We start from the raw sequence: 25,291 nt of genomic DNA on the forward strand, positions 1-25,291 counted from the left end.
TTAGGAGGACTAAAGAACTTTATTTCCTGCAGGTGATGTGGTAAAATAAAGTTTCTTTGATGTTGGATAGAATTAGAATCCTAGATTTTCCACCTATGAAATGGGTAAACTTGGGTAAATCACTTAACCTCTGGTCTAATTTTCCTCATCTGTAAAACTAGGATAATTACAGTACCCATCTCATAGGGTTATTCTGAGAATTACATTACATAATGCTTGAAAGCATTCAGTACAATGCTATGCACATAGTAAGAACTCACTAAATATTAGATCTTACTATTTAGAGTCCTACCTTATCCCTTTATCAACAAAACCTTATTTTATCAAGTCTGGCTAGAAAACACGTGGGTCTAGGCCTAAGGGCAAAACAGGATCATTTGTGGTAGTCTCTTCTTTCATTCCTGTAGATTAACCAGGCTGAAAGTACAGAAGCAATTTTAAAGAGACACCTTGGTTTATGAAAAGATCTAGCGGAAAGAAAAACATTTCCATTTGCATTTATCACTTGCAACTTTGCCATAGAAAGAAAGAAAAAACAATTTGGAAATAACTGACAAGTCAAATAAGTAAAAGATCAGTTAAAGAATTAGATCCTTACTGATATAAATATTACCAATAAGATTTTCAAATAATATCAAAAGCACCTAGAAATGAGTATAGAAAATAGTGAAAAATTTCCTAGTACTTCATAATTTGTTTTAAAAAATACTTTTGATTAACATTTCCATAGGCCAAAATTACCAGAACTTCTGAGTTATATTAATGTTATATCTACAAGAGAACCATAAACATAAAAACATTACATTTAAACTAACATGAATTATTCTACAACTTAACACAGAGAAAGATTTCAAAGTTAATTGCTTTCGAAATAAATTATTTCAGAAAAATATAAAATTTTAGGAAATATACCATTTTCTACATAGACTATTTTGCAATTCTGTGGAATGGATATATTAACTTTCTCCATGCAAATGTAATGTACAATCATTCAAAATAAACAGAATTACTTTTCAAAGAAACATGATTGTTGGGACCAACTAGCAGAAATGAATATTCAATGACAAATGTAGTACTGAGAGGTAAATTTTAAAAATTAGCTTGCAAAATATGAGCAGGAAAAACGATAAATTTTAATAGGTGATAACCTCATTGACATCAGCCTTAGCGATGTTTTTGTGGATGTGACTCCAGGTAAGGGAAACAAAAGCAAAAATAAACAAATGAGACTACATCAAACTAAAAAGCTTCCACACAGCAAAGGAAACCATAATCAAAACAAAATGGCAACCTGCTGAATGGGAGAAGATATTTGCAAATCACAAATCTGATAAGGGGCTAATATCCAAAATATATAAAGAGCTCATATAACTCAACAACAATAACAAAAACAAAACTGAATTAAAAATGTGCAGAGGATCTAAATAGACATTTTTCCAAAGGAGACATACAAATGGCCAACAAGTACATGAAAAAATGTTCAACATCACTAATTATTAATTAGGGAAATGCATATCAAAACCACAATGAGATATCACCTCCCTGTTAGAATGGCTATTATTGAAAAGACAAGAAATAACAAGTGTTGGTGAGGATGTGGAGAAAAGGGAACCCTTGTACAGTTGGTGGGATAGTACATTGATGCAGCCACTGTGGAAACAGTATGGAAATTCCTCAAAAAATTAAGAAAAGAACTACCATATGACCCAGCTATTCCACTTCTGGGTATTTATCTAAAGAACACAAAAACACTAACTTGAAAATATATATGCACCCCTATGTTCATTGCAACATTATTTACAATAGCCAAGATAAGGAAATAAACTAAGCACCCATGATGGATGAATGGATAAAGAAGATATGGTTTATATACACAATGAAATACTACTCAGGCATAAAAGAGAATGAAATTCTGCCATTTGCAAGAACATGGATGGACCTTGAAGGTATTATGCTAAGTGAAATCTAAAAAACAAACAAACAAACAAAGAAAATAAAACAAAAACAAACTGATACAGAGATCAGACTAGTGGTTACCAGAGGGGAAGGGGGTTGGGGAAGGGCAAAACAGGTGAAGAGGGTAAACTGTATGGTGATAGATGGTAACTAGGCTTGTGGTGGTGATCACTTTGTAGTGTATATATATAGATGTCGAATTATAATGCTGTATACCTGAAACTTATACAATAAAAGAAAAGAATCAGTGCCCTAAGGTATAATTTTAATTACTACTTTATAAATTATACAGCATTACTTCGTATTTCTTTGCAATAGAAGTGATTGAGATATCTGAACAACAAAGTTCTAGAAAATTCAATTTGCTAACTGAAAAATCTATTTCTCTTTATGTACATACCTAATGCATTTCTCATCTACTTAGGTAGCTACTTGATGCACATTAATGGGGCACAGTAAAAATCAATCTATTCCTAACTTTAAATGACAGGAAGTGCAGAGACTCCCATACAGGATTAACCCAAGGAGGAACACACCGAGACACAAAGTAATCAAATTGACAAAAATTAAAGATAAAGAAAAAACATGAAAAGTAACAAGGGAAAAGCAACAAATAACATACAAAGGAATCCCCATAAGGTTATCAGCTGATTTTTCAGCAGAAACTCTGCAGGCCAGAAGGGAGTGCCCTACCTTTTATTTTATGTAAAGGTTTATCTGACATTTATGTTATATACAGTCTATCTTAAATTAAGGTGACATCATTTTGTGAAGATATCTGAGGAAATCATTGTTCTTTTAAAGAAAACATTGTCTACTAAAAATATCATGACGTAAAGAAAATCTAGACTCAACTTACTTTGAATATCCTCTCGAAGTCTATTTTTCCATACTAGAGAACATAGACACAAGCTATCAAATACCTACAAAAAATGAATGCTGTGATGTTAAGAGAAGAGGTAGAAAGGGAGAAAAGAAATCTCAGACTTTAATTTTTTTGTTCAACTTTATCCACAGTTTGCATCAGTAATATACATTTAATGTTCCATTTATTTTTAAATGCATCAGAAAATCAATCATGATAGATCTGTGACCAATACAAACATTTCTGAATTCTTCAAAAAATTCAGTTAGAAAAGTCAATAAACTAGCATTCTGTAAAGATAATTATTAAACAAACGGTAATGTATTTTTACTCCTTATTTCAATTCTAACATATCTGACATCACCTCTTTCTTGTGCGATACAGGAATAAAATTTAGCAGAAGCAGCTATCTACTGCATGTTTTAGGTCCTAATAAAATATTTTAGTTTGATTATTTAACCTTCTTCAAATCACAAATCCAATTCAAATAATGATAGTTATTCTCAATTCAATAACTGATGAAGTAAATATATAATAACCATAAAGACCATTTAGAATAAATTTTACACTTACTCAAAAATACTAAAAGAAATACATCAGAGCCTTGGTATAATGTGTGCTTGGGGACTATGCTGTGAAACTGCCATAGAGGTGATGTTGCCTTTTGCCACTACAGTAAATAAACTGCCATGGTATGGACCTCAGATAGACCCATCTTAAATGGAATTTTGCTTTGCAGTAAAGAATGCTACAAAGGTTCTGGTGTATTTTCTCTTTAAAGTAATAATTAATTGACAAGTAAGTGAAATGCAATAAGGAAATGGCCTATAATTTCACTAATATTTCAATGATATGAAACATGAAAATACTTGTAAAATAATTAACATCTAGATTGATTAACAAGAGGAATCCTACAGCATGATAACTATGAAAGCAGTATGAATGATTGCTGTAGCTTTTAATGAACACTTTATTTGTAACACTGTCAAATTTTTACATTAAAAACTAACAACTAAGGTATTTGTCAATTCTTACCTTTATTACCCAAGTTTTCACTAGAGAGATTGATTATGTCAATGCCGTTTTTTAAGATCCAACTGAAAAATAATAACTAATTAGCTCAAATATTTAAAGTAATAAATTACTAATAATTTAATTTTTAAACCTTTTAGTCATAAGAAGCTTTAATTCTTTAAAAGCTTCAATTTGACCCTTGGGGAATGTAAAGAACACATCTGTATCCTAAAGCCAAAACTTAATTATATGGCTTCATGTCGACTGATCAAAAAAAGTAGAGTTGTTCCTAAACCAACCCTTACTATACCATTTGGCACAATAGTTTTTACCTTTTATATATACCTTTGAAATACCCAGGCCAACATTTTTAATAAGTTGCATCCATATTAAGAGGTAACAAGTGCAAATAATCACATATTTAAGATATGATACTTGCTTGACTACTACAAAAGTAATTATACTAAGGTTTTTCTATAGCAAACTGAGTTATTCATCACAGTAATGGTTTTGAAAAATTCCTGCACTACTACCAATGCAAATTTATCCATCTCTAAATTAAACAAGGACTTTATGTAACAGTATACTTATGAAAAGATTTATAGAATGGTTTGTGTTTATTTCAACATCATGTTGAGGATCAGTTACGATTTACAGGATCCACAAATGGACATATTTTCTAATAAAAACCTATTCCTCAATTGCTGCTCTCTGAATCTGAATGTAACCAAAGGCAGCACACTGATGTAATAACGTTCCTGAAAGTCAAGATATAAATCCAAACTTTGGCAGTTTTATCAAAATGTCCTTGACAATTAAGTACTCTGCTAATTCGCAAAAACCTTACTGCTTTGTGTAACATTTTCAATACAGAAATAAAATACTCTTCAAATAATACATTTTAAAAGATGATTAAGTTTTGCAAAATTAAATAGCATAAATTAAGCATATTAACATTGTTTTTCTGACAACATGAAATAACCAATTTACGAAAACTGCAATGGACTAAATAAAAAAACACAAATGTCACAATGTGAGGCACATTTATCCTCACATATTACTGAACTTACAAAATCTACTAAAATATTTTAAAATTCCACTGATTCCATTAATACATAAAAAGAAATTGCAAAAATGCTTAAGACTATATGAGTCATCAATTACACAGGCACTTCACATGTAAACAATCTACAGTACAACTGAAAATATTTTGGCACCAACCTATAATCCTAAAAGAATTCAATATAAAGCCAGAGTTCTATAATTTCTACTCACTTTTTTTCTAGAAAACTAAGACCAAAGATTGAAGAAATTATGTATAAACTAGAATTACAAGCATATTAAATAACTCAAATATAGAATTGTTTTAAATTGGTAAAAAATGATTACCTTATCCACATGTTCACCAGTATGCTATGATAAAAAAACATTAAACCTAATGTGATTATTGAATTGAAACCACATTTTAAATTTAGTATTAATCTGATTATTGAAAAATAATCAAGGTTATCAGCTGACTTAGTAAAAAGAGAATTTGAATTTATCAAAAACTCTTATTAAGTTGATCCAGTTTTCCCCCAAAAGAAGTTTGGGCAATGCAAAATTGAATTTTAATGTTTTAACATAATATTTCTTAAACCTAAGGCTTGACCTAATAAAATTATTTTTGATTAGACATCCTTATTCATAAATTTGAGATATTTGAAATCACTTCAAATAAATGAAACTAGACACTTATGATTTTTTAAATGTTATATCAAGCCGTAGAAAGCTGAGATGCCTTGGTTGTAGGTAATTCAAGAAGAGCCTGAACTGTGACACCAACTTTCACAAGACCTCTTTCTTCCAAAATATGATGAGGCAAACAGAGTCTTTCCTGAAAAAACAAAACAAATGATATCTGAACATTTGCTTTTTAATAGTGTAGCAAAACCTGAAAAAGTCAGAACTGGGTTTTTAAAACATGCTTTTTATGAAACTTCAAGTAAAAAGTACACAATTCTAATTAAATTAAAATCTAATTTTAAAATGTCTGTTTCAATACATTTTTATGGTATGGAATTCTATTTTACAGGTTGTGTTTTGACCTGAAGTTGATCTGATCCACACAATAAGCAAATATTTTAAAGTGAGACGGTGGTGCTAAATGTTCCCTAAGCTTTCGTGCTACAGCAGAAAGAGCACTACATTTCCAGCCAAGGGACCTAAGGGCCATATGAAGTACTAAAGGTACTAAAATTCCCTGAGACTCTGTTTTTTCATCCTGAAAATGGAACTATGTGAGAAAGAAACAGAACAGTCTATATACGGAACCACTTTGTAAACTGTTCAGTCCTATACAAAACTAGCCACTCTGGTTCTTTCTATCAGTTCTGAGGTTCCATGGTCTGTGATGTATACAGCACTTCAGTACTTTTTTTTGTCTTAAGGTTACTTCCCTCCAGCTTCTAGTGATGTGTTGCTTCTTAGTTCCAATAGTCTAGAATTTAATAAATAACAACTGCCTGCTCTTCTATGTCATCACGTGTGTCATTTGATCTTCACAACTCTATGAGAAAGAGGGTTCAGAGACAACTTTGCATTAGGTTTCATTAGCCTTCACTGATCCTCTTCTAACAATCTTAATGTTTCCAAGGGTTCTTCTGTCTTCACCCTCTTCTCTTTTCAAACTATATCCTCTCCTTGGTATTCTCAAAGCCTCATCAAAACTACAAGAGTTTTAACTGAAGGTCTGCATGCATGTGCACAACATCAAATAAATTTGGTAGCATTTTTGAAGAAACAATGAAGTCTACTGCTTCAGTTGGGACACTCACTCATCTCAGGAAAATAAGCTAGTAATGGATACATTGGGTGGCAAACAGACCATCTACAGGTCCCATCTGGTCCATAATTTGTTTTAGTTAGCTAGCACAGTGTTTTACAAATCTAGAAACATTACTTTTTTTTTTTTAATTCAGTGTTTCTAGAAACATTGGAAGCCTTGGCAAGACAGGGCCCTTATTCCCAAATAGTAACAACTATATTTTCCATCCTGATGACTTTCAAATCTTTATTTCCTGCCAAGATCTCTCTATTGAGCTCCAGATACACATGTCAACTTGATACAGCCAAATGGATATACAAAAGACATATCAAAATCAGTATGTCCACAACAGAACTACTTCTTACTAAATTAACTTCTCCTCTGTATTCTATACCTCAGTGAGTAATACACTATTCAGTCTCTCTCAACATAAACCTGGGAATCATAATAGTCTCTTTCTTCCTTACTCCCGTAAGTCAATCACCAAATACTACTGATAATATCTCATTTATCAATAGTTCTCAAAAACTATCTTCTCACTCCATTTTCACTGCAACATTTGTTGCCCTCCTAATATTTTGCTTATTTATTCAAAAAACCACTAAAGTATATATTAGAAAAGAAAACCAGGTTTCAAATCAATGACCTCAGCTCTCATCTTAGAAACTAGAAAAAGAAAAGCAAACTAAACCAATGGTAAGCATAAAGAAGGAAATAATGAAGATGAGAGAGGAAAACAATAAAATTAAAAAACAGAAAATAATAGCAAAAAAATCAAAGAAACCAAACATTAGTTCATTGAGAAAATTTTTTAAAATTCATAAATCCCTAGCTAGATTAATCACAAAAAAGAGAGAAAATACAATAATTACCAATATCAGGAATAAAAGAAGTGACACCACAAGAGAGTCTACAAATACTAAAATGATAATAAGGGGGACATTATAAACAACATTATAACAATAAGTTTGACAAACCAGATGAAACAGACAAATTCTTTGAAAGACACAGTATACCAAAGCTCATACAAGAAGAAATAGAAAACTAGAATAGCCCTATATCTATTAAAGAAATTGAATTGTAGTTAAAAACTTTCCCACAAAGAAAACCCCTTGCCGAGATGGCTTCAAGGTTCAATAATGAATTTGACTAAATATTTAATAAAGAAATAATAGCAATTCTACCCAAAATCTTCAAGAAAAGTAAAGAGCAGGGAATACTTCCTAACATGTTCCATGAGGTCAGCATTACTTGACACCAAAACCAGGCAAAACCATTAAAAGAAAGAAAACAGAAGACTAATAACCCCACTAACATAGATGCAAAAGGGCTAAACAAAATTTTAGCAAATTGAATCCAACAATATAAAAATAAAAACAACAAAATCCATCATGAGCAAGTGGGGTTTATCCCAGCAGTCCAGGTTTGAGTTAATATCTGAAAATCAACCAATGTAATTCACAATGCTGTGAAAGAAAAAATATGTTAACTCAGTAGATGTAGAAAAAGCACTTGACAAAATTCAACATCCATTTGTGGTAAGAACTCTCAGCAAACTAGAATCACATATCTCATAAGGAATTTGTATCTGGAATATATAAAGAACTTAATAATAAAAAGGTGACTAATTCAATTAACAAATGAGCACAGTATTTGAAAAGACATTTCTCCAAAGGATATATACAAACAGTCAATAGGCACACAAAAAGATGCCCAACATCATTAATCATTAAGGAGCTGCTAATCAAAACCACAATGGGGGGCTCCCCTGGTGGCGCAGTGCTTGAGAATCTGCCTGCCAATGCAGGGGACACGGGTTCAAGCCCTGGTCTGGGAAGATCCCACATGCCGCGGAGCAACTGGGCCCATGAGCCACAACTAATGAGCCTGTGCATCTGGAGCCTGTGCTCCGCAACAAGAGAGGCCACGACAGTGAGAGGCCCGCGTACCATGATGAAGAGTGGCCCCCACTTGCCGCAACTAGAGAAAGCCCTCGCACAGAAACAAAGACCCAACACACCCAAAAATAAATAAATAAATAAATTTATTAAAAAAAAAAAACCACAATGGGACTTCCCTGGTGGTCCAGCGGTTAAGACTCCGTGCTCCCAATGCAGGGGGCCCGGGTTCGATCCCCGGTCAGGGAACTAGATCCTGCATGCTGCAACTAAGACCCGGCGCAGCCAAATAAATAAATTAATTTAAAAAAAAAAAAACAAACCCACAATGAGACCACTTCAGACCCACTAGGATGACTAGAATCAAAAAGGTAGACAATAATAATTGTTGGTGAGTATGCAGAGAAATTAGAACCCTCATACATTGCTGGCGGTAATGTAAATCGGAAAATAACTTAGCGGTTCCTCAGAAAGATAAACAGAGCTACCATATAATCCAGCATAGAGCAACCATATAAACTACCATATAACCTAGTTAACTAAGAGAATTAAAATGTTTTCAAACAAAAATGTGTTCATGAATGTTCATAGCAGCATTATTCATAATAAACAATGAGTGAAAACAGCCCTAATATCCATCAACTGATGAATGGTAAACAAACTGTGGTATATACATAGAGCCCTAAAAAATGAAGTAGAGCCATATTTCAGAGATAGAGACTCTAGTTCTAGATCACCAAATAAAGCAAATATTACAATAAAGTAACTCACATGAACTTTTGTTTCCTAGTGAATATAAAAGTTATGTTTACATTATACTGTAGTCTATTAGTGTGCAATAACATTATGTCTTAAAAAAAACCGTAATTAAAAAATACTTTCTTGCTAAAAAATGCTAATCATCATCTGACAATGCAGGGTTGCCACAAACCTTCAATTCGTAAAAAATGCAGTATCTGTGAAGCACAATAAAGTGAAGTGCAATAAAACTGGGTATGTCTGTACTGCTTTATGCTACAACATGGATGAACCTTGAGAGTATTATGCTAAATGAAAGAAGCCAGACACAAAAGACCCCATAACATATGATGTCATTAATATGTGATGTCCAGAATAGGAAAATTCATAGAGATAGAACAGGAGAGGGACTGTTAACAGGTAACAGGTTTCTTTCTCGGGTGATAAAAATATTCTACACTTAGACTGCTGCCCAACTCTGTGACTATACTAAAAACCATTGAATTATACACTTTAAATGGGTGAATTTTATGGTATGGTAATTATATCTCAATAATAATGTTAAAAAAAAAAAACAATGTGTGTTCCCAATCCCAGGCCTAAAAAAAGATAACTTCAATCCATACTTTTCAACATGTATAAAAATTAACTGGACCTGCATGGAAGGGGAGAGGTGGCACATCCAGAGAGGGGCCTCAAGAGTGTGGAGTTCTGGAGTTTCGTGCCGTGTGGATGACAGGCTCTTAGTGCCCCAGCCAGGCATCAGGGCTGTGCCTCTGAGGTGGGAGAGCCAGGGTCAGGACACTGGCCACAAGAGACCTCCCAGCTCCACGTAATATCAAATGGCGAAAATCTCCCAGAGATCTCCATCTCAACACCAAGACCCAGCTCCACCCAACGACCAGCAAGCTACAGTGCTGGACACCCTATGCCAAACAACTAGCAAGACAGGAACACAACCCCATCCATTAGCAGAGAGGCTTCCTAAAATTATAATAAGGCCACAGACACCCCAAAACACACCACCAGACGTGGACCTGCCCACCAGAAAGACAAGATCCAGTCTCATCCACCAGAACACAGGCACTAGTCCCCTCCACCAGGAAGCCTACACAACCCACTGAACCAACCTTAGCCACTGGGGACAGACACCAAAAACAACAGGAACTAATAACCTGCAGCCTGCAAAACGGAGACCCCAAACAAAGTAAGTTAAACAAAATGAGAAGACAGAGAAACACACAGCAGATGAAGGAGCAAGGCAAAAACCCACCAGACCTAACAAATGAAGAGGAAATAGGCAGTCTACCTGAAAAAGAATTCAGAATAATGATAGTAAAGATGATCCAAAATCTTGGAAATAGAATGGAGAAAATACAAGAAATGTTTAACAAGGACCTAGAAGAACTAAAGAGCAAACAAACAGTGATGAACAACACAATAAATGAAATTAAAAATTCTCTAGAAGGAATCAATAGCAGAATAACTGAGGCAGAAGAACGGATAAGTGACCGGGAAGATAAAACAGTGGAAATAACTAGCACAGAGCAGAAAAAAGAAAAAATAATGAAAAGAATTGAGGACACCCTCAGAGACCTCTGTGACAACATTAAAGGCACCAACATTCGAATTATAGGGGTCCCAGAAGAAGAAGGGAAGAAAGGGACTGAGAAAATCTTTGAAGAGATTATAGTTGAAAACTTCCCTAATATGGGAAAGGAAATAGCTAATCAAGTCGAGGAAGCACAGAGAGTCCCATAGAGGATAAATCCAAGGAGAAACATGCCAAGACACATATTAATCAAACTATCAAAAATTAAATACAAAGAAAACATATTAAAAGCAGCAAGGGAAAAACAACAAATAACACACAAGGGAATCCCCATAAGGTTAACAGCTGATCTTTCAGCAGAAACTCTGCAAGCCAGAAGAGAGTAGCAGGACATATTTAAAGTGATGAAGGAGAAAAACCTACAACCAAGATTACTCTACCCAGCAAGGATCTCATTCAGATTTGATGGAGAAATTAAAACCTTTACAGACAAGCAAAGGCTAAGAGAATTCAGCACCACCAAACCAGCTTTACAACAAATGCTAAAGGAACTTCTCTAGGCAGGAAACACAGGAGAAGGAAAAGACCTACAATAACAAACCCAAAACAATTAACAAAATGGTAATAGGAACATACATATTGATAATTACCTTTAATGTAAATGGATTCAATGCTCCCACCAAAAGACACAGACTGGCTGAATGGATACAAAAACAAGACCCATATATATGCTGTCTACAAGAGACCCACTTCAGACCTAGGGACACATACAGACTGAAAGTGAGGGGATGGAAAAAGATACTCCATGCAAATGGAAATCAAAAGAAAGCTGGAGTAGCAATTCTCATATCAGACAAAATAGACTTTAAAATAAAGACAAAGAGACAAGAGACAAAGAAGGACACTACATAATGATCAAGGGATCAATCCAAGAAGGAGATATAACAATTGTAAATATTTATGCACCCAACATAGGAGCACCTCAATACATAAGGCAAACACTAACAGCCATAAAAGGGGAAATTGACAGTAACACAGTCATAGTGGGGGACTTTAACACCCCACTTTCACCAATGGACAGATCATCCAAAATGAAAATAAATAAGGAAACACAAGCTTTAAATGGTACATTAAACAAGATGGACTTAATTGATATTTATAGGACATTCTATCCAAAAACAACAAAATACACATTCTTCTCAAGTGCTCATGGAACATTCTCCAGGACAGATCATATCTTGGGTCACAAATCAAGCCTTGGTAAATTTAAGAAAATTGAAATCGTATCAAGTATCTTTTCTGACCACAACGCTATGAGACTAGATATCAATTACAGGAAAAAATCTGTAAAACATACAAACACTTGGAGGCTAAACAATACACTACTTAATAACCAAGAGATCACTAAAGAAATCAAAGAGGAAATCAAAAAATACCTAGAAACAAATGACAATGGAAACACAATGACCCAACACCTATGGGATGCAGCAAAAGCAGTTCTAAGAGGGAAGTTTAGAGCAATACAATCCTACCTTAAGAATCAAGAAACATCTCAAATAAACAACCTAACCTTACACCTAAAGCAATCAGAGAAAGAAGTACAAAAAAACCCCAAAGTGAGCAGAAGGAAAGAAATCATAAAGATCAGATCAGAAATAAATGAAAAAGAGATGAAGGAAACGATAGCAAAGATCAATGAAACTAAAAGCAGGTTCTTTGAGAAGATAAACAAAATTGATAAACCATTAGCAAGACTCATCAAGAAAAAAAGGGAGAAGACTCAAATCCATAGAATTATAAATGAAAAAGGGGAAGTAACAACTGACACTGCAGAAATACAAAGGATCATGAGAGATTACTACAAGCAACTCTATGCCAATAAAATGGACAACCTGGAAGAAATGGACAAATTCTTAGAAATGCACAACCTTCCGAGACTGAACCAGGAAGAAATAGAAAATATGAACAGACCAATCACAAGCACTGAAATTGAAACTGTGATTAAAAATCTTCCAACAAACAAAAGCCCAGGACCAGATGGCTTCACAGGTGAATTCTATCAAACATTTAGAGAAGAGCTAACACCTATCCTTCTCAAACTCTTCCAAGATATAGCAGAGGGAGGAACACTCCCAAACTCATTCTACGAGGCCACCATCACCCTGATACCAAAACCAGACAAAGATGTCACAAAGAAAGAAAACTACAGGCCAATATCACTGATGAACATAGATGCAAAAATCCTCAACAAAATACTAGCAAACAGAATCCAACAGCACATTAAAAGGATCATACACCATGATCAAGTGGGGTTTATTCCAGGAATGCAAGGATTCTTCAATATATGCAAATCAATCAATGTGATACACCATATTAACAAATTGAAGGAGAAAAACTATATGATCATCTCAATAGATGCAGAGAAAGCTTTCGACAAAATTCAACACCCATTTATGATAAAAACCCTCCAGAAAGTAGGCATAGAGGGAACTTTCCTCAACATAATAAAGGCCATATATGACAAACCCACAGCCAACATCGCCCTTAATGGTGAAAAACTGAAACCATTTCTACAATTACTTTAAAAGCAGCTTAAAATCATTCATTAGATAGCTGTTACAGTTAAAGCTGGGACTCAGTAGAAGGTACCAAGGGAAGGTATTCATTTTCATGTTCAGAAAGCATTACTCATTCCTATTGTGAAGATGAATCCAGTTTGCATGCAATAAATTAATATTTAAATGATCATTTTGTTAGAAAAATAATTACCTGTGAGACACCCAACTTTTTACAAGCATCAAGAAAATTTTCTACATTTCTTCGACATTTTGCCATGCTAAGTTTAGGCTGTAAAGTAAGAAAAAAAGGTATATTTTCAGGTATATTTATACAAAATTAATAAAAACTGAAAATTAAATTTATTGAAGTATATTATTTAAAGATTGTTTCAAGAAGCTCTATCTTCCTTTAGAGAACTAACAAATTGCAGACAAAACTTACCACTGCTGGTGATGGCACATGAATACTAGCTACAGAGCGTGGCCTTATGTGATTGGCTAAATGGCAAAGAACAACCCCATCCATCAGTGCAGCTCCAATGTCATCAGGCAAAATTACTTTTAACCTGGATTCGAGATTCTACAAAAGAAACGGGTATAAATCACAGATATTCTATCTAAACATATATGTTATATATTTATACAACTAATCATTATGTAATCTAAAATATTAAAGAGTACTGAAAATAAAATATACCTTGTTAATTTTCCACATTAAACCCATTTCTATAAAGCAGACCTGAAAGGTCAACATGACTTACATTGCGAAGTTGTCGTATTTGCTCTCGTTCTTCCCGTAGATGTTCCATCTTTCTTCTCATTGTAAAACCTGGATCTGCTGCCCCATATTCCTGACGAGATGAGCGGCTAAAAGCTATAAAACAGAAATTTCCTATCTTATTACAAAGCTAACAGGAAGGATCAACCATCGGTGGGGAAAGAGACATGATAAAAAGAACCAGAACAAAATGACATAAAACACTATTATTATCAATAAATTCTAAATATTTTTTACAGAATATAACTGAAATCTGCTTATCTGCATAATTGAAAGCAACAGGGAAGACAAGTGTAACAATTTCTACCACCTATACATGTTCTTACTTAAACATATATTATTAGAAACTTATGATCCAGGTTAAGAATTATTACTGAACACAAATCAGCCTTTATTATCTTTAAAGAAAAAGGAAATTATTCTTGAAGGTCAATACAGTTATTCACGAATAAAAACTATAATTCAATACCTTGCCAAGTAACATGGATCCATTTTCTTTTGGGCTTGCCAAATGCGAAAAGATCCCTTTTTAAAACCACAATATAATGGAGTGCTATAATTTCAAACAGTGTTTGGTCTGCTGGCAGAGTGGTCATTCTAATAGCAGTCACAGTAGAGTAGAAATAAGACTGCAGTATATCTAAGGCAAAAAGCTGAGGTTTCAGGAGCTTGAAAGTAAAGAGGAAGAAAGAAATGGGGAATGGGAATTGGAAAGACAAATAAGGTTAAGAGAAAATTACTTTTAGGAGAGGGGAAAGAATCTATGTGTACTTAAAACTATGGAATCAATCCCATTTAAGCTGAGAAACTCTAGTTTCATATATAGCCAATAAATTTTATTTGCAGAATATGTATTTACCTGATCTAGGCTTCAAGCCAAAGGGACCATGTGAAAAAGCATCAGTTCTATCATACTCCTAAAAACAAAAAACAAATAAAACCTCTTTTCTTTCGAAATAATCAAGGTAGTTATTCATATCCATTCCAATTTTGAGAAGTATTTTTCTCCATGATTAGTGTAGCAGAGAAAGGTAAACGCATTTCAATTCAAATTGATATATTTCACTTTTAAAAGGTCTATAAATATTTGCTGATTGACTTCTCCCTCATAGTATAAGGAAAATGAAAAAGAAAATTATTGAAGCATATAAAACAGATATTTTCTGAATGAAGAACCAGATTAAAGTCTCCCCCAAAATGAAAAAAAGCTTCAATGAAAAGATAAGTGAAATTAGTAAAACTTACTCAGTACCTACTATGGACTTGACCCTTAGTGGATAATCTGAGGCAAATATACACATTCATACTAATAGGGGCTGCAGAGTGATAGATAATAAAGTATTATTTCTTCCAGCTGAATGCACATTGTTTCAAAGTGCTTCCACACAGTAGTGTGCTTTGGAAAGAACTGTGGTATATTTTAAAAATCTGAACTTAGAGTCAGAAAGTTTAGGCTAAGCCTTGAGCAAAACATTTAATTTCTCTGTAACTGTTCCTTCATCTTTAAAATAGGATGTTGTAAATATTAACTGAGATAACTAAAAGAAAGCACTTTGGAAATTATAAGATGGAAAGATAATGAAATTTTAGCAGCATCTTATTGAATCTGTACAACAACTGAAGTAGCTAGAGTTTGGGCTTCAGTCACTTCTCTGCCATTTATTGACTGGAGTCTTTAGGAAAAGTTATCAGTCTCTGCAGCTGTAAAATGATGAGGATACTACCCAGCTCATGGGACTGCTCTTAGGTTTAAATGTATAGGCAAGCACTTTGTTAATAGTAAAGCACTATACTAATTGTTTTTATCATTTTCCTTTCACAGATGAAACTAAAACAATCAGAATTCTGTTGACTCTCTTAATTTTCTGATTAACATATGATAAGCAGTTCAAGTTGAAAGTCAGTTGAGCTACTAAAATACATGCTCACCACCTTATCCGTCTACAAGCCTCAGTTTGTCTTGATTACTTCGGTTAAAGTGTTATGAATTTCCAGACAAAATTTTCACTTATCCAAATGTAAGGAAAAATGTATTATAAAAGCAGTATAATTATTTGAGAAAACTGGCACTGATACTCTCCCCATGAGCATAGATCATAAAATCATAAAGTACCTAGTTAAATAAGGCAGCACTTACATTTGTTATAACTGAAAGTAAAAAAAGGATTTACAAAAAAGCATGTGACAAAGACTAATTTTAGGATATCCTAATTTAAATTATTTTCTAAAAGAATGCAAACCATTTTCCTGCCATATAAATAATTTAGAAACATGTTTATAAAATTAATGTCCACGTCCATTTAAAAGTTTTATAATGCAACTCACCCAAAACAATAGACAAAGAATCCTGGCTTTTTAAAAAATTAACACCACCTATATAAAATGAAATACTGGCTAATTAACCAACGTTATATGGTGAATTTGGATCATCCAAACATTTAGACAAAGTTCTGAATTCACCAAATGAACGCATAATCATCTATTTACTAATGCCAATACACTTTTAGAATACTAAAGTAATCTGAAGTAGAAGAGATACTGTTTAGAATGTTTTTTAATTTATCTCTTATTGTGAAGCAATAGGTTTAACTAAATTAGAAGAGTTAATCATTCAAACCACCAGAGTTATTTGGTTAAGATCTCAGAAACTCTAACTTTCATCTACCCCTTCTCCCCATGCTCCTCCTTAGGTCTAAGATGCTAGGAAAGGTGTACCCTCCTGTCGATAGGAACAACCCACTACAGGGATGTTTCTCGTGGAAAAAGGAAGTTTATCTTGCATTGCTTTCAGACCTAATTGGTTATGAGAAAAACCAAAGGCCATTGCACAATGCTGAAGTACTTTTTTCAGATTTAAAATCTGAAAGCTGTTCTTATTGATTTCAAAATATGGATGAATTATAAAACATAAAAAATTTATAAAGTGAATTATTTTCTGTGATCTATAGGCATTTTTCAATAACTAATTTAAGTGATATTGATTATGAATATTTGTTCAAAAATATGGTGTTCTTAGAATTTTTTATAGGCTAGGTTTGTATAAATTAACCTACTATGGATTTTTAAATATGGGTGAATAAATTACATTTAAAAAAAAGAAAGATGAGGTTAGAGAGAAGAGACAAAGAAACCTATGTAAACACATTTAAAAACAGAACTTGTACCTCAGATGATACTGGAGATTGTGGTGACATATTAGCATTATCACTGTCTTGCTAAAATATAAAAACAAGAAGATGAAAGATGAAATTAAAATATGAATGATGATTTAGACATATAAAAGGAAAACTGAAAATTTTTTGATTAACTACTAAAGGAAGAATCTGGAAAATGCCATCTACCACCTTGCCAAAGTGTGGTCTGTGGACCAGTAGCATCCTCTGGGAGCTTGTTAGAAATGCAGAATCTCAGGCCCCACCCAAGACCTACTGAATCAGAATCTGTATTTCAGTAACATCCCCAGGTGATTCATAAGCACTTTAAAGTTTTAGAAGTAGTATCTACTTACATCAAATATTTTCTTAAATGTATTTCCTTTAAATATCACAAATGAAAAACCTTTCTATATTTCTTAGAAAATAGCCATGTGTTAAGATTAATTCCTGATGGGAAATGGCAACAATATGTTACAATCTGAGACAGGTACATGGAAGCATGCAAAAATTCCATCACGCCAAATAATAACAATTACCTGGAAAATTATGTGTATCTAACACAGGCTTAGAAATAATGACAAAGAATTAATTGAATTGCATAAAATACTACTAAATGGTCCATGTTTTTTCAATGACCACTACTAAACAAATACAAAATTCTTAACATTTAATCTTGAATATGCATACCACAGAGGACATGTATTCATCATTAACAAATGATTACTATCTACTATATATCAGACACTGGTGCTAGACACTGGGAACACTGGAATTTAGTAAAATATCATCCACTCAAGGATCTCTCAGTCTAGGGGGAAAATAGATTCATTTACATGGGTAGTACAACTTTCTCAGTATAAGGATAGAGCTATGCATGATATATTACGAGGCACAGATAAGAGGCACCTGGGGAAACGGTGGGGGTGGTGGATAAAATCAAGTTTCCTGAGAAACTAAAAAACTGAGTAGATGTTTAACAATATTCCAAGATGAGAGAACAAGGACAAAGGCACAGAAGCAATAACAGCCAGGACATGGAAGCAACCTAAATGTCCATCGACAGATGAATGGATAAAGAAGATGTGGCACATATATACAATGGAATATTACTCAGCCATAAAAAGAAATGAAATTGAGTTATTTGTAGTGAGGTGGATGGACCTAGAGTCTGTCATACAGAGTGAAGTGAGTCAGAAAGAGAAAAACAAATACCGTATGCTAACACATATATATGGAATTAAAAAAAAAAATGTTTCTGAAGAACCTAGAGGCAAGACAGGAATAAAGACACAGACGTCAAGAATGGACTTGAGGACACGGGGAGAAGGAAGGGGAGGCTGGGACGAAGTGAGAGAGTAGCATGGACATATATACACTACCAAATGTAAAACGGATGGCTAGTGAGAAGCTGCTGCATAGCACAGGGAGATCAGCTCAGTGCTTTGTGACGACCTAGAGGGGTGGGATAGGGAGGGTGGGAGGGAGGCTCAAGAGGGAGGGGATATGGGGATAGATGTATACATATAGCTGATTCACTTTGTTGTACAGCAGAAATTAACACAACATTGTAAAGCAATTATACTCCAATAAAGATCTTAAAAAAAAAGAAGCAATAAATGTAAGGATGAGTGGAGAAAACCTTGTAATTCCACATTTTTGGACAGTATGGTGAAAGGAAGGCAAATCGTGAGTTGAGGCTGACGTGGTAAGCAGGAGCTTATGAAGAAGGACCTTGAATTTACCTTCTAAGTGATGAGGAGACAGTGAAGGTTTCTAAGCAAGGGAATGGCCTGATCATATTTGTGTTCTTTGAAACAATCACTGGCAGCAGAGAGGTGAATGGACTGGAGAAAGGGAGAAGATCAAGGATGCTATTGCAGTAATATAGGCAAGAAATGAGGAGGGCCTGTGCCAGAGCAGAAATAGCAGAAATGCAGGTGGGGAATGTATTCAAAATATTTCTGTATCAAAAAAAAAAAAAAAGGTTTTGGTAACTGATTAGATATTGAAGCAGGCAGGACCAAAGTGGATATAATATATATAAAGGGACAGGGAGAATATCCAAGCTGAACTTCTAGCTCAGAGTACAACAAACGTTTTTTTGGTGATTCCGTTTCCTAAATTTAAAGGAGTTTTCAGAAGCCCTGCCAAGTATCCAATATCAAATGAATTATCAATCCTTCCAAACAAAAATACACAAAGCTTAAGTATTCATGGTGATGAGACTGTATCATTTCAAAAATGCCAGGCTGCTGTACAGCTTAAAATGATGAGGTAGAAAAATTTATAGTAATGCACAAACTGTAGAAATCTAATTTTAAGTGTTGAAATAGTATACAGAGCTGTGAAAAGAGATTAATAAATTCCAAAGGAAAAATCTCAATTGACCACCAGGTTGATTTCAAAAGATAAAATATAGGAAAATGTAAAAATTTTAAATTAATTAGTTTCAAGATGAATGTTAATAAAATTCTAAAGCTAAACTACAAAGGACAGATGGAAATCACATGATTCAATTAATAATTGTCTAACGATGCTCAGTTTTTATTATTGGAGAAAACTTGTGCGTTAAATCAATAACAAACTGAAAGATGAATTATATTTTACTCTGATTGAGCCAACTACATTTGAAAAGTAAATATTTTAAACAGTTGCTAATATTACCCTCTTTTCTCACCTCATCGTTTTCATTGCCACTTGAACTCTTCCTTGATGATTTATACTGAAAAATATTTAAATCACATTATTTTATTTTTCCTTGAACAAATAAATTCTCTAACTAGTAAATTATATATGAGGTTTATTCACATTTTGGTACTTTTATTAAATTATCTAAATTATATATAAAATGTACATTATATGTAAAGATAAATAAACTGTTTAATTACATAACCAGTTTAAACAGTCCTACTACTTACTAATAGCTAACACAAAACAGTACTTTCTATGTGCAAGGCATTGTTCTAAGTACATACATCAAGTAACATTTCCTTCCTAAACCAATCCATTTCCCATTCATTCAGGTTTGCTATCTGAGTGTTGTCTTAAATCCTCCTTTTTCTTAATCCACTATTTACAAAACATCAAGAAGTCAATTCTTTCTGTAATCTCTCTCAGACTTACTTCTTCTGAATTCTCTGAAATATTATTCTATTCTAGGCCCCACTATCTCACGCCTAGCCTGTAATCTCACCATTCAAAAATGTCATCCATTTTTAAGAAACCTACTGATTTTAGGTTAAAAAAATACTACATTAAATGTATATATTGACTATACAATAACAGTAACAGTGATAATAACACTTATACTAGTGGTTACTGTACACCAGGCACTGATTGAAGTGTGTTACATGTATGAACCCATTTAATATTCTTAACAACCCTGAGGTAAACAGTATTGGGTTGGCCAAAAGGTTCATTCAGTTTTTTCCGTAAGATGGCTCTAGCAGCACTTAGTTGTCTTTAACTTCATTCAAAACAATTTTGTTAGATTGTATGTGACAGCTGTCATATCAGCTTGCATTTTAAAAAAGACTTATCAAAATTGGTAAATTTTTGTATAGCCATTTTAATATTAAAGATGGAACAAAAAAGCAACATTTTCAGCTTATTATGCTTTATTATTTCAAGAAAGGTAAAAACGCAACCAAAATGCAAATAAAGGTTTGTGCAGTGTATGGACAAGGTGCTGTGACTGATCGAATGTGTCAACAGTGGTTTGCGAAGTTTTGTGCTGGAGATTTCTCGCTGGACGATGCTCCACGGTCGGGTAGACCAATTGGAGTTGACAGTGATCAAACTGAGACATTAATTGAGAACACTCAACGTTATCCCATGCAGGAGATAGCTGACATACTCAAAATATCCAAATCAAGTGTTGAAAATCATTTGCACCAACTTGGTTATGTTAATCGCTTTGATGTTTGGGTTCCACGTAAGTTAAGTGAAAAAAACCTTCTTGACCGTATGTCTGCACGCGAATCTCTACTTAAACGTAACGAAAACGTTCCGTTTTTAAAACAAATTGTGATAGGAGATAAAAAGTGGATACTGTACAATAATGTGGAATGGAAGAGATCGTGGGGCAAGCGAAATGAAACACTACCAACCATGCCAAAGGCTGGTCTTCAACCAAAGAAGGTGATGTTGTGTATATGGTGGGATTGGAAGGGAGTCCTCTATTATGAGCTCCTTCCGGAAAACCAAACGATTAATTCCAACAAGTACTGCTCCCAATTAGACCAACTGAAAGCAGCACTCAACGAAAAGCGTCCAGAATTAGTCAACAGAAAACACATAATCTTCCATCAGGATAAGGCAAGACCGCATGTTTCTTTGATGACCAGGTGAAAACTGTTACAGCTTGGCTGGGAAGTTCTGATTGATCTGCCATATTCAGGCATTGCACCTTGGGGTTTCCATTTATTTAGGTCTTTACAAAATTCTCTTAATGGAAAAAATTTCAATTCCCTGGAAGACTGTAAAAGGCACCTGGAACAGTTCTTTGTTCAAAAAGATAAAAAGTTTTGGGAAGATGGAATTATGAAGTTGCCTGAAAAATGGCAAAAAGTAGTGGAACAAAAGAGTGAATATGTTGTTCAATAAAGTTCTTGGTGAAAATGAAAAATGTGTCTTTTATTTTTAATTAAAAACCGAAGGCACTTTTTGGCCAACCCAATATTATCTCCATTTTATACTAAGGCACAGAGGTAATATGCTTAATATCACAAATGCTAGAATTTAAAACAGTGCTTGTTTTTAGGAGCAGGAATCAAGGAAATACAGTTATGACAACCACTAAAGTTCTTCTGATTCCTCCTCGCCAGTAATTATCCTGCAAATCAGTGGCAGACTGACCTTTTCAAAATACTACGCGCAACTCATGACTCTTCTGTTGAAAAAACCTAATTTTCAGATTATGCCCAAATTTCTCTGCCTGGCATTCAAGGTTCTAGTTAATGGCCCCCTTTACTTATGCAGCATTATCTTCCATAACTCTTGGAAAAATAGATAACCTACCTGATAGCTCAACCACAAACTGGAGGATGAGCAGCATTAGGGATGACAAATACAAGACCTAAATTCCTCCACTGTCTCTCCTATGACTTATGACAACTATCACTAATCTACCAAGGTGCTCTTTCCAGCTGATTCCAGACATAGCTTCAATATACTTTCAATCCAGTGCTCCAGATAGCCACTGAATAGAGTTGGCATGTGTGAATAAACCTATTTGCCATCCTTAGGCACGATGTCACTGACGGCACTTGTTCTTGTTCTACTTCAACAAAAGAGTGACATTTAGACAGTTGGACACCAGGACCCCAAGATGGCATCAGTCATACTAGTGAAGGAGAAGAAACTCATGGATGTCAAAACAGGGGAGCTGCCCAAGCTTGATACTGATGCAGGATTTCACCCCTAAAGGCACTGCTGGAGAGTTTCAAAGAGGTTACTACCAGTATTACAAGTATGTCACTGGAGTTTCCATGCTTATGTGCTTTTCAACTACTGCCTTTCTTACAAGGAACTCAAACATGAGCAGTTATGCAAGTACCACTGAAAAGGAGGACGCAGTCTGCATTCCTGACCATGACCTTCTTTGCCCAGCAGCCCTGATCTTTGCTGAATCCTTTCATATCCTAATTGAGAATTAACATCTGAAAAAAGATGACTGGTAGGGACTTCCCTGGTGGTGCAGTGGTTAAGAATTCGCCTGCCAGTGCAGGGGACACAGGTTCGAGCCCTGGTCTGGGAAGATCCCACATGCCATGGAGCAACTAAGCCCGTGCGCCACATCTACTGAGCCTGCACTCTAGAGTCCGCGAGCCACAACTACTGAGCCCATGTGCCACAACTACTGAAGCCCAGGCACCAATAGCCCATGCTCCGCAATGAGAATCCACGTCAGTGAGTAGCCCCCACTCGCCGCAACTAGAGAAAGCCCGTGCACAGCAACGAAGACCCAACACAGCCAAAAATAAATAAATAAAATAAATTTATTTAAAAAAAAGATGACTGGTAGAAAAACAAAAAACAAAACAAAAGTGACATTTTAGTGAATAACAAGCTAATATTTATTAGTGTATACTCTGTGGCAAGTGCTGTTCTAAGCACTTTGTATTATTAAATAATTCAGTAGTTACAATAATCCTATGAAGGAAGATACTATTAGAGTCATCTGAAGATTAAAAAAAATAATAATAATAAGCTCAGCAAGATTAGATAATTTGCCAAAGTCACTCAGTTAGTAGATATCTAAGAAAGGACTGGAACCAAAGTGGTTTGATTTCTGAGGTCAAAGCTCTTAACCACTATGCTATACTCTCATCCCTAAATCCTAAATGGTTAGTAGGGATTTTTCAGGAATAAAAGAATGGGCATGCTCAGAAGAAGGAAAGCACAAAGGAATAAAAAAGCTCAGCCTATGTAAAAAAGAGTAGCTAGTAACGAGTGAACTGTGGCTGGTAATAAAACTTAGAGAAGTAGGTAAGGATGGCCGTGAAGTTTTTTAAAAGTCCAAATTTTATGTAATTGATAATGGGGAGCCAATAAAGAATTTTAGGCCAGGGATTTCTCTAAGGACTGTGAAACTAGAGAAAGGGGGACCATTAAGAAGTTATTACAATTGCCTAGACAAGAAAGAATGAGGGTTCCAACAAAAGCAAGGGCAGTAGATATGGAGAAGAGGTAATGAATTGGAGAAAGATGCATAATTAGCATCCTGGTGACCAATTAAGAGTTAAGAAGAAGAAAGTTAAGTTAAGAAGAAAGAAAGAGCAAGATCAAGGAGGACTGAGGTATAGAGCTTAGAGAACTGGGTGGGTAATACCACTACTAACTAAAATAAAGAACAGAGAGGAGGAGTAAGTTCCATGGTGGCGGGGCAGGAGGGGGAGACATATTGATTTGAAATACATGGCATCCAGACAATTAGAAACACAGGTACAGAGAACAGGAAAAAAAAGTTATGAGATGTAACTTTAGACCCAGGAGAATATGAGACATCTGGAATCATAAAAGCTTCATAGAGAGTAACAAAAGATGAGACCCCTAAAAACAAGCAGAAGAAAAATCAGAAGAAAAGTTAGCCAGGAGCATCAAAAAGAAAAAAGAAGAATCAGGGAAGGAAAATGAGGCAGAAACCAAGCAAGGAGTTTTGAGAAGAAAGATGTGGTCATCACTGTCAAATGCTACACTAGATTTTGCTGCTAGTAGGTACATGTTAGGCTCTAGTGAGGGGCTATTTCAATGGAGAAATGGAGGTAAAAGACAGACTGCAGTGGGTTAAGGAGTGATCAGAAACTGCAGATCTAGAAATGGCAAGTTTGGCCCTAGAAGAAAACAAAGAGATAAGGCAACAGCTGAAAGGGGAATCAGGGATAATGGTAGAGGTCTGAGCACATTTATAAGATGGAAGGTAAAGAGAAAGGACATAGAAGAGTGAACAGATAATTGATAAAGGAAAGAAACAGAGGATGATGCAGTCGAGAACTTAGATAATGAGACTTGTATTATTGTTACTCAACTGCTATTCTAATTTAAAATATCCATTATACATGAAAACTTAGGAAGATACTTAGTTTTGCATTACTGCACATATTTAAAGGTCCTAAAATCCAAATCTGAATATATACATAGATTTTTAAATATTCTATAAGTCCAACTTCTTACTAACTCAACTCAGCTGTCCTCAGTTAACGTTAGTCTGAATAACTGAAGTTTTATTATATCTAAATTCAAATACTACATTAAAGGTCTGTTCAGAAACACAAAGATCAGTTCATCTCTGAAGCTTATATTAATTTCACAGAAGGGACAGTATTTGTGCACAAACTCTGACTCAGAACAAATCAGGTTATTTCACAAGCCCAGTTGGCTTCCCTATTCCAGTATAAAATTAACCATGGTCAGAGAAAGTATACAAAAATATTCTCCTTGGGGTTAGCCATTAAATTAAAATATTGTACT

The 25,291-nt window shown here is 34.4% G+C and overlaps 1 protein-coding gene and 1 long non-coding RNA gene across 3 annotated transcripts in view; one reads left to right on the forward strand and one right to left on the reverse strand.

Moving 5' to 3' along the window:
* The window catches only part of LOC309652106, an 89,004-nt gene that overhangs the window by 23,639 nt on the left and 40,074 nt on the right, over positions 1-25,291 (forward strand). The window lies entirely within an intron of this gene.
* Positions 2,680-25,291, reverse strand: part of LRCH2 (leucine rich repeats and calponin homology domain containing 2) — a 92,448-nt gene continuing 69,836 nt past the window's right edge. For both annotated transcript variants that reach the window (XM_082445506.1, XM_082445507.1), the window contains 7 exons: positions 19,998-20,042; positions 17,330-17,380; positions 15,025-15,082; positions 14,149-14,261; positions 13,830-13,967; positions 13,599-13,676; positions 2,680-5,711 (listed from right to left, as the gene is read on the reverse strand). In XM_082445506.1, coding sequence (XP_082301632.1) covers positions 5,592-5,711; positions 13,599-13,676; positions 13,830-13,967; positions 14,149-14,261; positions 15,025-15,082; positions 17,330-17,380; positions 19,998-20,042 — 603 coding nt within the window. In that variant the 3' untranslated portion in view covers positions 2,680-5,591. The remainder of the gene's footprint in view (positions 5,712-13,598; positions 13,677-13,829; positions 13,968-14,148; positions 14,262-15,024; positions 15,083-17,329; positions 17,381-19,997; positions 20,043-25,291) is intronic.

This window comes from Balaenoptera physalus, assembly GCF_965194825.1.
Source record: "Balaenoptera physalus genome assembly, chromosome: X".
Lineage (NCBI taxonomy): Eukaryota > Metazoa > Chordata > Mammalia > Artiodactyla > Balaenopteridae > Balaenoptera > Balaenoptera physalus.